This window comes from Syngnathus floridae, chromosome 1 (assembly GCF_059516105.1).
Source record: "Syngnathus floridae isolate MCC-2025c chromosome 1, RoL_Sflo_1.0, whole genome shotgun sequence".
In the NCBI taxonomy this organism is placed as follows: domain Eukaryota; kingdom Metazoa; phylum Chordata; class Actinopteri; order Syngnathiformes; family Syngnathidae; genus Syngnathus; species Syngnathus floridae.
In genome coordinates, this window is record NC_142413.1 from 16,338,895 (window position 1) to 16,355,989 (window position 17,095).

Below are 17,095 nucleotides of genomic sequence, written 5' to 3' on the forward strand. Positions count from 1 at the left end.
TTGTAAGGATGCCACAATGGTGTGAGAGCGGAAGGTGAAAAAAAATTCTTTGTTGCGGTGTCACACTAAAACTCGGGTGAGGGATCTTAACATGAAAATGTCTACATTTTGGAAAATTCTTGCCCACTCTCACATGAGTTCAAGAACTTCCATTATGTTGCAAAGTTTTTTTTTTTTTGTACGAATACATTGTGTGCAGTCCCAATTGGCGCAGGCTACCCCAGCAAAATCTAATGCAACCCAAACCAAGATTTGGATGAAAATTATCTTAATTCTAATGTTCGATTTGATAGATAGACTAGAGATATTCCCTCACAGTGCAGTGTTTTGAGCTTTTTTTCCACAATCAGTACACTCAAAGAAGACCCCCTAATAGGTCAAATCACTCACTTGGATGACATTGTGTCATAGGGCAGGTCACTCCGTTTTGTTGAAGGGGCCAAATTATTTAACAAATTAACTGAATTCAAGAGTTGGCCCGCAGCCCATCACTACTCTAAATTGTCCATAGTTGTCAATTGGATTTTTAAAGGGTTGTCAATATGTGCTCTGCAATTGACTGGTAATCGGTGATCTGTGAAAACCTCCAGCTCACCCACTAATGAAGACAAGCGGTAATGAAAATGGATCTTAAGACAGAACAATGTGATTTCTTCTAGCCAATTAACACAGGAAATCTATGTTAATGCTGAAGATGTACTTTCGCTGTGATGAGAGAAAAAAAGAGTGGGATTTAATTCAATACGATGCTAATGGTAAAACTAGAAAAAGCTCTGTACTGTAACAAGCTGTTACTTTTGAAGCATTTATGCACAACCGTATTCCGTATCAGAAATTGGAGCTTGATATTGACACCATGAAAGATTAAGTTGTTGGTCGTTTTAAGCATAGATCAAACATCAGCCAGGTGAGCATGGGGTAATGACTTCTGCACAATCCCATCGAGGCTCAGTCAGCGTTGAAACCAGGTGGGGCCTTCTCTTGCTGACATTACGCACGGTGCCATTGTTTTGCGAGCCCTATCAGCTAAGCATGACGTCTCTGCAAATGTACGTCCTGTCCAGTGTTACTCTCCATTGCCCCCTCTGCCTGGAAACTTCCACAGCTGATAAAAAGGTGATAAAGGCAATTTGGACTAACAAACATACTGATCGTGTTTTCACACTACCATGTCACACATTCTTTAGACAAGCCTCCAAACTGCAGCTTGTCACGGAACAATTTGGGAGTGCGGTTGCTCATTGTGTGGCCCAGGACGGCCTGCTCCGGCAGGATAAGCCAAAACAACAATTAAGGAACACTGAGGACAGCGGACGCATGAGGTGAAGGAAGAGCCAAGATAATGTGCAAGAAGAAAGCAGGATGAAAGTTCCTGAGTATCGAAAGTGAATGGAAACTGGGAATTCTTCCCCACTTTCTGCTACCCTTTTTTTTTTAAAAAAAAGACAAAGCAGTTACTTTGTGACTACAATAAAGTAATATATACGTGTTTGTATCAATATTGCTGATATTCTTGTCAGACCTGAAATTGTCATGACTCGTCCCCGGTTGTGTTATTATATGTAGGTTGTCATGGTTTCTGTCCGTCTGTGGACTCGCCCCTCCCTTCCTGTGTCAACTCACAATTCACGTACTGATCACAGTCACCTGCCTCCCGTCTCGTATTTAAGTCCTGTCTGCGTGTCACTCCATGTCGGATCATTGACGTCTCCTGTTGCTGGTGGTCAGTTCTGTTTCAGTTATGTTAGTTTGTCTGTCTGTTCACGTTCATCCTCCATTCCAACTCCCTTTTTTCTCAATAAACCCTGGTCCAAGCTGCATTTGGTTGCCCTGCTCCATTCTGCTCCGTGACAGAAGTATGCAATGAAGATTAGTGCAACTCATTAAGATTTATTATTTAGATGAAATGTTACCAAAGCAGAAATATACATCCATTCGTAGTTTTCCAACAACATAGAGCAAGCATTCAAACAGTATACGTACATCCATCACTGTGTGAAATATTTACACAAGCTTACATTCTGAGCATGTTGGCATGTCCAAGGCAAATACTACTTTTAAAGTGACAACTGTTCTCTCTATTACCACAACATATCTGTTCTACTTTTCTAACAGGAAGAATAGATCCAATACTTTAGCGCAGAGTTAATGTGCATCTTAAAGGTGCTTTGTGTAACATGCATGTTAGAGGTCCTGCTGTGTGATGCAGCCCAGCACTTCCAGACGCAGAGCGATGTCGTTGACCCAGCCACGAGGGTGGATGCGCATGAAGCGGCCGAACAGGGCCGGCTCGAAAACCGTGAGGGCCTCTGTGTCCGGGTCGCTGTTACCTGTGAAGATCTAAAAAGGAACAAGCAATCTTTACTGAACACTTCTTGACAGTCGGATGAGATTCAAAACAGGTAAATATAGCATAAATCAATCAGTTGTGCGCCTAATGTTGTGGCGGGTAGACCATGTGGGATTTTTTTTCCTGTCTAGACAATACATGTACATGAGGCATAGATCTCTGGAACTTAGTGTCATTTTGTTGTACCTGTTCCCTGTGCGAGTCCTTCTCCAACACTCTGCTCCATGACAAACCATCGAGACTGACAGTCACCGAGAATTCTGTGACCATCATCTGTGTCGTGAAAGACCTCGCCCCCTGGGTGATGACCCCTGTGATGCGCTTGATTGAGTTCAAGTCCACTTGCAGCCACTCGTAAGGATTGTTGTTCTGGGAATTTTGCCAGAGAGGATTAATATTAGGAAAGATCATTTGAAAGAGAGAAAGTACAAGATAAAAGAATGGACTTAGGCCACGGAAAGACCTTAATGTAATTTTAAGATCTCATAAAAGTCAAGTGTCTACTTGAAATTGCTTGGAAATGCCGAATGAATGAATGCTGTCACCGAGATGAACTACGGAATGGAACATTCCAGCCAAGCAGTACAAGGGTCAGGTTAAAAATGTTCTATACAATAATATATGTTCTATGTGCTCTAAAAATTTGAAACACAGTATTCTGATTAATATTGACATAATATCGTATAAAATAAAATAAATAGCCATCATCAACAAAATAGTGTTCAGAATACTGGGGGCACACAAACATATTAAACGTGGCACATTTTTGACTTGACTTCCCCTGTAGCATCTAACTAAGATGAATGACTGGCAACAACTGTGTAATAGTTGGCCAGCAGTACTCAACTTCTCGCCAAGATCACAAATGTGGCATTTGACCGTTCATGACAAGTCCAAAAGAAGTCACACCTCGGTTTTGCATTGTGTGAAGATAAATAGGCGAGTATAGTCACAGTAATACTAGACTGAGAATTTAGGGTTAGGGTGTTGAAGTAGGTTTTCAAACTAGGGTTAGAGTTTAGAAGTAGGGGTTCAAATTAGGGTTATGGTTTCGAAGTAGGGTTTAAATTTCAAAGTAGGATTTTGAACTAGGGTTAGGGTTTTGAAGTAATGTTAGGATTTCAAAATAGGGTTTCCAACTAGGGTTTGGGTTTCAAAGTAGGCTTTCAAACTGAGGTTAGGGTTTTGAAGTAGGGTTTCAAACGGGTTAAAGTTTCAAAGTAGGGTTCAAATTAGGGTTAGTATTTGGAAGTAAGGTTTGAAACTATATTTTAAAAATCCCAACTGCTCCTCTGCTAACATTGATGAACCTTTATCATTGTCCATTTACACGTGAACAGGGCAAAGGCAAAGGAGTTCACCTTGGGCCTCCAGGCGTTGGTCCTGCCTTCCTGATGGAGGCGAGCAAGGGTGGGGATCCATTTACGTAGCATTGATGAACGATGTGAGGAGGCGGTAATGTTAAAAATCAATCCGCTCCTTAGGCCAAGTGGATATGAGCAACCTGCACACACATGAACATGCACACACGTATCAGCCACTTCCTGATCATGAGCCACAGTATACAGCAGTGACTTGACTTTCCAGTGATCCCATTGACGAGGTTATTTTTAAATATAGATTTTTTTTTTAGATACAAGCATGGTGGCAGTATATTCATTTCACAGTAAGCAGTAGTGTGGCAGAGTGACACTGTGTTGTCAAAACAACCATGAAAACTTGCTTTCGGAAGGTCCATTAGCTTGGTGCATCAAAGGTGGCTTAGCGATCAGCATGCATGAGGGTATAACTCTTTAAGCAACGGGTGTTTGTTCTCAATGGTGGCAACATATGTAGCTCGACCACATGTCATGATAAACTTGTAAGTCAAGGCTCCACTATATACTACGTGTATTGTCAAGTTAAGGCTCACTGTTGAGATCACAGCCCAGCAGCTCCAGACGCAGTGCAGGCCTCTGCACAAAGCTATCAGGGTGAATCCTAACGTAGCGAGCCACAAACGGAGGTGAGAACTGGTTTTGCTTCACTGTGGAGCTGTCGCTGTTTCCGTGAAATTTCTAAAGCAGAGTTACAAAATGGTTAGATTTTAGGAAGAAGTTGGTCTGACCTTTTTGCCTTGTCTAGGTCATTTAAAAAAACAAGAGGCTGACATTGGCAAATAAAACAGGTACATTGACATGAGCATTATTGCTGAAAAACAAAAATATATGGAAGAAAAACTTAATACGGTGAAACTAATGACGTGCACGGGGAGTTGTGGGAGTGTGGATTTCGCACATTGGACAGTTTTGTGTAGTTCCCTTGGTAGGTGATCCACGTCTCCTGGTCCAGGCTGTAGGAAACGACAAATAGTGGGATGAAGTTCTCCCTCAGGCTTGCCCTCACTCCCTGTGTCTCAATGCCATGCAGCAGAGTTGGCTTCAGCAAGTCCACCTGATAATACATCGGTTATCATGAATAAAGGCAATGTTATGCTCATTGATATCATAAAACATTCAATGATTATGACGATCACCGGTCACAGGACATAGGCGGCTAAATAAATGTAAAAGGTTGACAGCATGGGGAATAGCTGCATGTTCAACCTGTATCCAGGAGAGGCTGTCTGTGCCCATCCAAGCATTTATATAACCAGACTGATGCAGCCTCGCCAGATGGGGCTCCCAACTATCTGGACACACGTGAAAACATAGTTAGTATTAAATGTTCAAGCATTACAATAAACCGTAATGATCATTACAGGCACTTGTGTGCCAATGTGTCAATGTATGCCCTGAATAAATAAGAATATAACATATTTCACAAATTGTTTAAATGTCTGTAAATTATCATTTTTTTACCTATGTGATCTGAAGCAGTGATCTGTGAATCCTGGATGCTTCCAGATTGCATTCCCAGAGGTAAAGCACATTCTGTATTAAGAAAAGAAAACTCAGGAAATATGATCATAACCTAAGTTACTATTACATTTATAGACTGTATTGACACTCAACATCTAAAACTTTAGGTACTGTACTTCATCTAATGAAGTAAGTTTGGATTGTTTCCAAAGTATGAGTATCGCGAGTGGAGTCTTTGGTGAATGTTCATATATCCATACTTGGCAAATTATTTACAGATACTATGACAGAGGCGATTTTTTTTTTTTTACCTGCTTAACATGTTTTGGCCATTTCCTGTAGCCTTGACGCTTCTGAGGAAGACTTCAGGAAGTTACGGCACATGTTAAGCAGGTAAAAAAACTCGCCACTGTCATACTAAAAAAATGTATCTTTAAATAATCATTGGTGGAGGTTGGGTCACATTTTGTTCTGACATGAACCTGGCCTATTTGTGACCAGAATAAGCATTTAAGAATACCTATCCAGTTTTTCAACTGAAATGAATATAAATAAATTGGCTGCTCAGTGAAAATCAATTATGGCTGTGGTATATTTTAGTAGACACGGCACATATTCCGTGTTCCTTTTTGAAAAGCAAGGTATGTCGACTTTAGTTTAAAAGCTCCCACCTGGATCATAGACCAACAGTTTAGCCCTCATTCCAGCCAGCTGGTAGTCTCCGACAGTGCACTTAACTAACCATGTTCCGACTGTGGAGGGGATCATCTCCATGGTGCCGAAAACACCTCGAGTGAGCAGATACACACACGGTTGAAGGGTAGTGTGGTCCAATTGCATGATCAAAGGCGAACACTATTTCCTTGCCTTTACAATCAATATGTTTGTGCGTATTTACCAGGGAAGAGGTTGTAGACGCCCATGCGGTGCTCCTCCTCGGTGTGTAGTGTGAAAGACAAACCATGGAAGTGCACAACATGGTACTCTCCATCACTCCCTACATTTAACAGGTGCCACCTTACTCGCTGCCACTGTGCAACCACCAAACCAGGAAGTGTCTCTGCCACATAGCCATTTATTGCTATGGACATAAAATATTGAAGTCTCATTAATGATCAATTAGAAATATAAACAATCAAAAATTGCAGCTTCTCGCACCACGATATGATCTACCTGCAAACCTATTGCTGATCTGATACCAGGGGTCGCCCAGGTTGACTTGGCAGGGAGGGGCACAATGCGTCTTAAGGTTCTCTTCGAGATACCAGCTTTTGGTCTCATCAAATGTGTGAAAGAGAAGGCTGAAATCCCGGACAAGCGGTCCGACTCCATCTTCTTTAACGGGCAGCTCAGTCCCAGTCTTACACACGAGCAGTGGGCCAATCAGACCTGAGTGAAGGTCCCTCTCCTGGCACAGAAACACACAAATATGAATCTCATTTACCTGGAAATTTAACAAAATACAAATACGATCAATAGTAAAGTCTCTTCCGGTTTTGAATGCTTCACTACATTGTTACTTGACTTCGGGATAGTTCAAGTTGACACAGATTTGACGCTGAGCAATAAGGTCGGATTGCAACTTTCATGAGTTGCGGTGCACTTTCAGACTTGTAGGTATTATGGCAAAGAACTATCTCCTCATGCTGGACATTGAACTGGTGGCTGTGGAAAACAATTCATACATAGGGAATATATGTGGCAAATTACATGTGAACGTTTCCGAACAGACAAAGTAATAATGTCGAATTAGAAACCTTTCACTTTTTTTCCTGACCATTCCTTACATAACAATCGACCTATGGATTTATGCAGACCTTGTCCACCGTGGAATAGTACGCGCCAGCCTTGCAGTCAAATTCCTGATCGGTGGGACCTTGCTTCTTTGTGATTCTCCAGCTATATGTGCGAGACTCTCCAGGTGGGACAGGGTCTCCGGAGACCCCACCTGGCACCAATGGGTCATGGCTTTTTGCAATGCCATCACCTTGAGTCCGATCATAAACTCCCTGAAGGTGAAATGAGTAGGGCCTGGATGCCTTGTTCATGAAGTGTACCTTGAAGAGGGCACAGCAAGTGAACAAAGGTTACCATACCGAAAATTATACTTCAGTTTATTTAGTTGAATTAACTACTTACAGTAAGGAGCTCGTTAATTTGGACTTTGATGAGAGGGCCCATGATTCCAAGGTGTTGGTGAAGCTCTCCTCTGTTGCTAGGTTCAAGAAAGTTTTTGTCAGGGTAGGCCTTAAACACCACCTTCTTGTATTCTGGAAGGAACTTCCTCATTCCACGGCGCTTCTCTCTAGAGGAAAGTAAACATCCTGGTTCATTCTAACATTACTGTCCACATCATATAAAAAAAGATTTATTCAGGAGTTTCAAGTGAAATAATCTAACACCGAGGCAGAATTACATGTAACTAAAGGGGCAAAGGCAAAACTGAGCAAGAGCAAAAATTGCACCGAAAAAAACCAAATGATTGAAGGCTTTGTTTTTACTATGCGCCAATTAATGGGCTAAAAGTGGTACGATGTACCTCAAAACACATAGACTATGTACAGACAAACAGTCATTTAATCTTTTTAGTTTCATTTGTAACCGCAATATGGTAGTTTTAACCTAGAGGACCCTCGTGGGAAAGAATGACGTTTTAAAATGTGTTACTCATACAGCTCAGAAGGTTTTGGAAAGTGACCGTGTAACTTTATAGGAACTACTGTATATCCGTTCGTACCCAGGTTTAATAAGATGAGGGTCTTTTCTGATGCCGTAGTCCCAGCTAATCTCCTCTGCAGCAATGTAGTAGTCGCGGTATATTGTTTTTGTAGAACGTAAATCAATTTTGTCCGAGGTAATTACATCAGATGTGTTGTTCTCCTGAAATAACAGCAACAATGTGGGATTAAGGATTTGGGGGATGTAATTAAGTGGACAGTCCACATTCCCTGAGCGGCAACGTTACCTCTTGGCTGTAGTCGTCATAATCCACAGACAGGTTGATTCCCGTCGTGTTTTTTCTGGATGTAGAATTATAATCCACCCATAGAGATTCCACCGTGAGCTCCTCTGAAACATTCTCAATATGGGTTTCTCTAAAGAGTTGGTCCAGTGAATTGCTTTCAGTTAAAAGATTGTCTTTGAGGTTTGGATTTGTGTCCGGTAAAATCTCATTGCTCTCTTCCTTTGTCACATTTGTTTCAAGCGACATCAAACTCGTTCGATTGGGGTTCATTTCGACACCAAAGTCTGTTCCATTTTCTTTGGTCTGTCCTCCAGATTGCCATCTGATTTCATCATCTCCGATCTCTGCAGCGCTCAAGTCTTCATGTGTCCAGTTTCCCTCAGCCTGTCTTCTCTGTCTGCCACTTCTTTCACCTTCAGTGTCATTCAAATCCACAATCCACTTCCCATTTCTCTCTAATTCTTCCAAGACCTCCTCTGGGATTCCTCCCTCAAGTGCATTTCCTCCCTCTGAAGACACCTGCTGCAATTGACAGATTTGGTCTCCTCTCACAGTCCACTCATTATCGCCACCAGTGTCATTTGGACTGTCAGTAAAGTTCTTGCACACCCAAATCATTGTTGTACTCTGAGGTCTCCTGCTCTTTGGTAGTACATCCACGCAGTCAGAGATATCATCGATGTCCTCATCCCGGTCGACCAAAGTTTCTCCATAGTTGCAAGGACAAACGCTGTAATGAATGCTCATCCCCCGGCTCTTGAGAGTACCATCGAAGGCACTGATCTCCCACTCACCTGTGAGAGAAGACAGGAAGTAAGGAAATGCATAAACAAATGATATATTTAGCAGGATTAAATCTCAGGCTTAAATTTCAAACCTCAAGACCCAAAGATTTTATGGCAGGGGTCACCAAGTCGGTCCTTGATGGCCCCTATCCAGCCTGTTTTAGACACATCCCAACTTCAACACAGCTGATCATTTGAATCAGGTGTGTTGAAGTAGGGCTGCACCGAAAACAGGCTGGATAGGAGCCCTTGAGGACCGGAGTTGGTGACCCCTGGTTTATGGGATGATAGTTGTTTGCAGCAGGTTGGACAGGCCTAAAAAAGACATCAAGCATCAACAACCTCTGGCACTCCTTTGAGAGCCAGATCAAAATTGTTGGCAAATTTGTTTATGCAGCCTCTTCCCCTCATTAAGGTCTTGGGTAAGATAGAGCCTATCTATCTGTCTGTCTTTGGGCAAGAGGTTGGGCACAAAACACAGGCCACCATTACAAGGGCTACATCAAAAGACTCATCACAATGGATGCAATTCTACGATGTATTTGATGTATCGGATGTTGCTTTTGATGTTTAAATGAGGTTACCTGGCAAGTCCATTTCCATGATAATGGTCATGCTAGTCATTGGAAAGAGGGTGAGGACCGACTGATATAGGCCATTATGCTGAAAAAGGTTTCCAGTGAAGTAGACAGACAGGAAGTCGCTCTGGGTGCCCACGTTGGCCACATACCAGAAAGTGACATCAGACTTGCACGTCAAAAAGTGGTGTCGACTGAATATAATTCCATTTATGCCTGGAAGATGGAGATGAAATACACACTTTTGTTGTTGTTCTGCCACAGCAGAGTTGTAATAGAGTGCATGGAGAACTCACTGTAGATGACATTTGAGTTGTAGAGGTCTGGGTTTGTGTCTCTGGATGAGTTCTGGTATTGGTATATGTTTTCATCCACATACCAACTTTTGTTCTCATCGAAGACAGCAAAAATAACAGTCCACTCTTTATCAGGTGCCAACTGTGACAGAAGCGTGGATATAAGAACCACTGATTTCATGTAAATGGCATCCTTGGTGTTAATCATGTGACATTCAAACGTGGACAAAATTATCAGTAGTGCTCTGTTAGTAAAAACAACAACAACACCGTGGCCACTGAAATAACTTGAATCTGAGATAGGATGCTCCAAATGACTAAAATTAAGCAACGAAAATCCGACATTACTTCAAAATAGTGGTTCAACACAATTATTTTAAGGCATACAAAACTGTCACTCCTGTGAAACATGGAGGAGGTGCTGTTGTGTTCTAGGGGTCCTTTGCTGAATCTGACACTGGGTGTCTTGAAATGGTGCAGAATACTATGAAATCTCATAACTATAAGTTGGAGTTTTTTTTCTTGTAAATAGAAAGACAATGTCTTGCCTCATCATAGTGCGACTATAATTGTATTCTAGAAAAATGTGCTGCAGTGTCAGAAAACCTGGTCTCAGTTGCAGGTCATGGTTCCCGGAACAGGATAATGACAACAAAACACACAGCTGAAAACATCCAAGGCTAAGAACAAAATATTCGTCAAGTGGCGTCCTATGAGCCCTGATCCAAATGAACATCTGTGGAACACTGAGGGGGATAGGGTTATTTTTCTCCTTGGAGGGTGCATGGGATGGCCAAGTATATTTCAGTGAGTCTGCAAAATGAAACAAATCTTCAAAATGCTGATAAACCTTCATTATATGCTCCCTGCAGGGGACTGGGTAATTTGTGGGAAACAATTCCTGGAAAGGTTGGGATTTATACCTAAAAGTCAATTATCTGGCCTGGCACCTGCGGGGGGTCCAAGCACAGGCATATTTCTGTTGGGGGGGGGCGGTGCCCCCGTGACCTCCCATCAAGCTCTGCCAGTGCTGTGGAAGGGGCGCCAACATAACATCTTGAGAAAGCACCCTTCAAACCTCAGACAAAAGGAGCATTTTGCTTATGATGTGGGCCAAGACACCCACTAGGAGGTGCAGAAATCATATTGAATGTTCGAGAAGTCCTTTGATTGCTGTGATTGCCTCAAAAGATTTTGCCACTAAATATTAAGTCAAGGGTACTATTATCTTTGTTCAGCCCTTTTTCGTGAGATTGTTTAAAATAATTCTGTTGAACCACCATTTATTTCGTTGGTTAATTTTCATAATTATTTTGTCTTTTGTTAGATTCACGTTATTTTCATCATGGCTGTCCTTTCATTAACAGTGGGGTATCAACACATCACTTCTCACCAGGCGTCCTCTGGTGTCAGTGGCTTTAGATTTGCAGATGAGCAAAGTGCCCACAAGCCCGGAGGCCAGGTCCCTCTCTGGGGACACGGTGCTCTGATACAGTTGTGACAGACATTCAGGGTCCTCCTCCAAGGGTCCGTCATCGGTGGTTAGCTCCCATACATACACAAAGGTCCCATTTGGGGGCACCTCCATTGAGCGCAAGTCATTTTCTGCAACTATGACACACATTCACATTAGATGTAAGATTTAGACCAACAATAAGTTAAGTGTGAACAATGAAACTAGCAAGAGGAAGTACACGCTATGGATTTTTCATAACTACACATAGTATGCACTTTGTAGTACCTAGTTTGGAAATACTTACTCATTCAGTTGTTGGGGTGTGCAAAGTGGTATCAAATGTTTGTTCAATGTTTTATCACATTCTTAATTATACCTTCTGTAAAAAAAATATTCAAAATAGTATCTTACAATTTTTTGTTTTGTCTTTACAAATGCCATCTTTTTGTAGCATAAAAGAGAATCATTTCAAATATTTTCCCCACCATCATTGTGACCTATAACCCATAAAACGCAATTGAAATAAGAACTATTTTCGAGAGGCAAGAAAACAAGTGCATACGTGTGTACACTAACCAATGACCCTCTGTATTCTTTACCACTCTTGCAAAAGTGGCTTACCATTTGTCGAGGGCAGCAGTGGATAGACTTTGGTGAGGTCATTGGGATAGATATTAAAAGGATGACTGGCCAGGTTTTTGAATGTGATCTGGAGGCAGAATTCAAAAATTCATCAAATTTAAATTGAACACGTTTTGTTTTTAAAGCCAAGACTGAAAATTGTCTCTGACCACTGATGCTTGGTTGACTTACGTGGAATCGATCATTGACTTTTCCTTTCAAGAATGGACCCATCAGTGTCCTGACTGTGTTTTTTCTCCGGGTGAAAGATCTGTCTGCGTATTCTACATAAGCCACCTTTTTATACTTGTAGTCGTGGTAACGAGGAACCTCAGGCATTAATCTGGACTCCAGCTCACTCATGTTTGAAAGAGTAATGTTTGAATTTAGTTACATCTCCTGTTGACCTCTGTAACTTTGCTTTCCTTTGCGTGCTACCTGTCTGTGGCAGTGTGATGAGGAGCGTAGTCCCAAATGAGCTCCTCAGCGGCGATGTAGTGTTTCCAGATTTTGGAGCGCTGTTTCCTGCCGGGTCCCCCGTGTGAGCGTGGCTTCATGGGCAGTAGATTGATGGTGTTGTAGTTGTCCTCCTCATACTCATCATAGTCGTCCTCTTTGGCATTGCGAACGTCAGGCACAGGGCAGTTCTCCACCTTGAACATTGCTCTCATGCCATCTGGGCATAGACACCAGCAAAATCACTTTGAGCTCCTATAATTGGATTGACATTCATGTGAAAAAGTTTCTCGTACTTAGGCGGTGTGCATGTATCTGACAGCTGATGAGAAAGTGGCCGGGGTCGCCAGGCTTCATTTCTGCAGTGACAAAGGTCATGGGGGTCACCTCCATGGTCACTTTGCGATGTTTCATCACCTGGAAAAGCAAAAGCAGACCAATACACTTTGAACCAGATTGCATTACGAGATTGTTTTAAATCCAATTTATGGCTTTTAGAACATTTTTATGTGAATTAGAAAATGTCGGATGAAAGGTTTCAGTGGATCACCTTCAATGTGTGATCCTGGAATTGGATGGAGTGGATTTCTGGGGCAGTGCCGACACCAATCATATGCCAGAACACACGTTTTTGGCACATTGTCAAACCTGCATGAGCACAGGCACAGGCACACATTAACGATGACACCACCGCTGTGTGCATCTTGTCACTGTAGTTGCCCACCAGGCAAAGTAGAGTTGATGTAGCCATTGATGGTGTGATATTCTTTCCTGTTGTTCTTCTGAATGTTATCTCTGCTTCTCCTCTCTCCCACTTCCCTATACCAGCTCTTGCTTTCATCAAACACTGCAAAGAGCAGCTCAAACGCAATATTCCTCCTCTCGTTGCCCTTACTGAAGGCACCTGGGGGAACATGCACAGACAAACAGGATGTGAAGATTTGTGTGTTGCATGGAGTTTCTGGTCAATCCTGTTGGGAAAAAAAAGTTTGAAACACTTTAAAAAAAGAATATATATGTTGAGGCCTTGATGTTTTCATTCAAAAAAAGATTTACAGTACACTGTATGCTGGCAGAGAAAATGGACTATTCATATTATTTACAGATTAAAATGTTGATTGATATGTTTGAAAAGTTGCTGTGATGTGTTTGCAGTAATACATCGACATTGCATTTAACACACAATATGTATGTGAGTATTTAACATTTCATAATCATAAAGCTTTCATAATAGTGGAGAAAATATTCTGGATTTATGATACAATATATGTTGCTACGTATTTGCCTTTAAGGCGGAAGGATGTGTGTGGTAAATTGTAACATGTGTGTAATGCAATGTTTTTCTCTTGCTCATTTTCTCTCAGGTTATTTCCCAAATTCTGCATTTTTTTATCTTCACCATTCATTTAACATTCAATTCCTGGCCACATTAGAAGTTAATTTCATTTTTGTTCAATGGACATCATCAACGAAATGAAAATGACAGGAATCTGTGATCTGTGATATAAATGTTGGTTGTCTTTACATTTGGACAATTATCCAATTATCCTCAATTTGCTGGAACAATTTTGAGGAAGTAATTTAAATTGTCTCTGTAACTTCATAATTTTAAGGAGTATTTTAACCAACTTAGAATTTTGAACACAGGATATACCTGTATCGTTTTGGACATGGAACTATTTGTCAAAATAGCCTGCTGTTTAGACATATTGAATCGTTATTATACTTAATTGGAAAATCAACGCAAAAATGTTTTATGCAGCTCAGTATTCTGATTAATATGGCATTCGTGCATTATGAATTAAGCATTTAAAAACAGCCCGTTTTTAATTGATTTCAGGGTGTGGCTCTTTTGCAACTTGCTGACAACTGAAAATGACATCACAGTTGCTCGGGGCTCAGGTAACAACCAATCAAACATCACGTGACCAAACTCAGAAAACAGGTGTGATTTCACTCCCGAAAAGAATAAGTATGTAATTTATTATTATTATTATTATTGTTATTATTATTATTATATATGACAGGACAGCATGCACGCTTATATTTTGTTACATTCATTCCTTCTGCAACACTGACTTGACTGGCAGATGATCAGGGCACCAATAAGTCCAGAGTTGAGGTCACGGACTGGGTCCACTTGGGACGAATAAGAGTAGGTAAGACACTCAGGGTCATCAATTGTGGGTCCGTCGGCGGCGCTGATATCCCACACGTACTTGTGGTATTTTCCTGGGAAGACGGCATCGTCCTCCTTCTCCGTGCCTGCTGTGGAGTCATCATAGCCAGCTCCTGGTGGGGGGAAAACATTGCAAAACATTAGAAACAAAAACTATTTTACAATCTTGTTCAAGAGTTCAGTTTGCTGGAGGTGGTTTATCACAGATGATGATAAAGTCAATTGTGGAATATCATCCTGTGGCAGGAAGACATGAGTTGCTTTCAGGAAATGACACATGCCACTGCTCAGAGGAGGTCATGAACTTTCTGGCTATGAACGCTTTAATTCATGCTGGGATATATTGGACGACGTCTTTTGGCTTGTACAGCCAGATAATAAGTCTGCACACTCAAAGGAACTAGTAGTTACAAGTACAAAAAGTGCAAGGTTTGTGATTGTCTTTTGACCATCAAAGTCACTTCACGAGACCTTTGTATGATAAGTTTAACAATGTAATCTTGTTTTCCTCATTTTCAGATAGCTTTTACGTAACACATTGTTTGGTAATCTTTTTTCCCCTCATTTTCAGATAGCTTTTACATAACACATTGTTTGAGCTGCAAAAGAAAAGTCTGCTTTAGGAAGAACAGAATTCTGTATGATGACTAGCTGCTATCAAGTTGTGCAAAGACGTATACATATAGACATATGGCTTGTTCAGTACCTTCAGATTGCTTCCAGTATGTTATACCCACTGGGCTGATACTATAAGGCTGTGTTGCCAGGTTTTTGAAGTGAATGACCAGTCTTTCACGGGGCTGAGTCACAATCACTGGACCTTGAATACCTGTAAGCATGACAAAAACATAACAAAAACAAAAAGTTCATATCCAAGCTTCTGTGCAATTATAACAGCTCTGAAGAATTTTCTCTGGATTTAAGGCCACACAATGTAGTATGATCCTGCACACGCACACGCGCTTGCACACACACACACACACATTTTAGGAGTGTTAATGTTGTTCCTTTTCTGTTTCATCATGACTGTACTATCCATTCTCAACACCGCTTGGCCTGTCAAGGGTCGCGGGGGGTGCTGGAGCTTAGCCCAGCTGACATCGGACAACCAGTCGCACCCACATGCACACCGTCACTGAGAAGGAATCAATCCCTCGCTGCCCGTACACATGCATCTTATAGCATTTCAGCATAGCCGCACTGGTTTTTGAAATGCAAGAACAAGATCACTGTGATTATCTGCTGTCACAAACCTGCCCAAGGTGGTCTTGGTTTAGGGACACTGTATGTGGCATCTGTGTACTCCCTGTAAACTGCTTTGATAAACTTTTGAGGGCTGCCTTTGGACAACAACCTATAAGGAAAGTAAATCATAGTGTACAATGAAAATTAAATTCAAGCAAACCACTAAGACGTTAAACAAAGAAAACAAAAAAAATCACCTTTGGTCAGATGTTGTATCACCATCCCCTGCACTGACATAGTCCCATCCAATTTCCACAGCAGCAATAAAATGCTCTCTTACAGTAATGTTCCTTGCCCGGCAAACAGCGCACAGCAGCAGCAGAGGCAGAAGTGACACTCCCATCGTCAATGTGCGCACTTGTATGCGCCACAAAGACCTGGCTCAAAGAGACTGGGTGCCTCAGTTAAATGTCAGCATATTTATCAAAGTCAGTGGGTGGGGGGAAAGGCAGGATGGACTGCGTGTTTGTGTATGTGTGGGTGTGTGTGCGTGAGAGGGACTAGAGAATTTATTATTTGGTGGATGTCACTTCATGGTGTCAGTCCATGGTGCACCCGTGCTCCTCATAGCTGAAATAATTGTTTTTTTAAAATATATTTATTAAAACCTTCAGCATTTATATATAAATAAACTCACACACAGCATTCTAAAAGTCAGAATAAAGTGAGAATTCTCGTATAAATTCTGACTTGGAAGTGGGAATTCTCACTTTAAAGTCAGATTTCTGAGAAAAACAAGTCAGAATCCTGTCATCCCACTTTTTTTTCTTCACTGGCCCTAATCCTCTTCCGTAGATACAACTGTTATTATGCTAGTGATAGTAAAACTTGCAAAAAAGAACCACCTTGGGAGTATTTCAAGGGACTAGAGAATTTATTATCTGGTGGATGTCACTTCATGGTGTCAGTCCATGGTGCACCCGTGCTCCTCATAGCTGAAATAATTGTTTTTTCAAAATATATTTATTAAAACCTTCAGCATTTATATATAAATAAACTCACACACAGCATTCTAAAAGTCAGAATAAAGTGAGAATTCTCGTATAAATTCTGACTTGGAAGTGGGAATTCTCACTTTAAAGTCAGATTTCTGAGAAAAACAAGTCAGAATCCTGTCATCCCACTTTTTTTTCTTCACTGGCCCTAATCCTCTTCCGTAGATACAACTGTTATTATGCTAGTGATAGTAAAACTTGCAAAAAAGAACCACCTTGGGAGTATTTCAAGGGACTAGAGAATTTATTATCTGGTGGATGTCACTTCATGGTGTCAGTCCATGGTGCACCCGTGCTCCTCATAGCTGAAATAATTGTTTTTTCAAAAT

The 17,095-nt window shown here is 41.3% G+C and overlaps 1 protein-coding gene across 2 annotated transcripts; it reads right to left on the reverse strand.

Annotated features, from left to right (window-relative positions):
• Positions 1–1,870: 1,870 nt before the first annotated feature.
• f8 (coagulation factor VIII, procoagulant component) lies at positions 1,871–16,328 on the reverse strand. 2 transcript variants are annotated; one of them, XM_088385993.1, is made up of 27 exons: positions 15,969–16,328; positions 15,780–15,880; positions 15,233–15,355; positions 14,427–14,639; positions 13,072–13,251; positions 12,898–12,995; positions 12,644–12,764; positions 12,330–12,567; positions 12,084–12,234; positions 11,892–11,979; positions 11,208–11,425; positions 9,815–9,956; positions 9,525–9,734; positions 8,156–8,949; positions 7,928–8,070; positions 7,330–7,495; positions 7,008–7,247; positions 6,364–6,598; positions 6,089–6,271; positions 5,862–5,978; positions 5,191–5,262; positions 4,936–5,021; positions 4,628–4,783; positions 4,263–4,407; positions 3,712–3,854; positions 2,537–2,719; positions 1,871–2,340 (listed from the first exon to the last, which is right to left on the reverse strand). In XM_088385993.1, exons 1-27 carry the CDS (start codon positions 16,112–16,114, stop codon positions 2,185–2,187), a joined length of 4,848 nt encoding a protein of 1,615 aa, XP_088242119.1. In that variant the 5' UTR covers positions 16,115–16,328; the 3' UTR covers positions 1,871–2,184. The 2 variants fall into 2 exon arrangements, with proteins under 2 accessions (XP_088242119.1, XP_088242111.1); XM_088385985.1 differs by having other exon boundaries at positions 12,084–12,249; positions 15,969–16,327.
• Between the last annotated feature and the right edge of the window lie 767 nt (positions 16,329–17,095).

Excerpts from the sequence above, each read along its gene's own strand:
- f8 (XM_088385985.1), bottom strand. The coding sequence starts at position 16,114 with ATGGGAGTGTCACTTCTGCCTCTGCTGCTGCTGTGCGCTGTTTGCCGG. Across the intron at positions 12,765-12,897 it reads TCCAGGATCACACATTGAAG|GTGATGAAACATCGCAAAGT; the intron begins GTGATCCACTGA and ends TTGCTTTTCCAG. Across the intron at positions 11,426-11,891 it reads ACTGCTGCCCTCGACAAATG|TTGCAGAAAATGACTTGCGC; the intron begins GTAAGCCACTTT and ends TGTGTGTCATAG.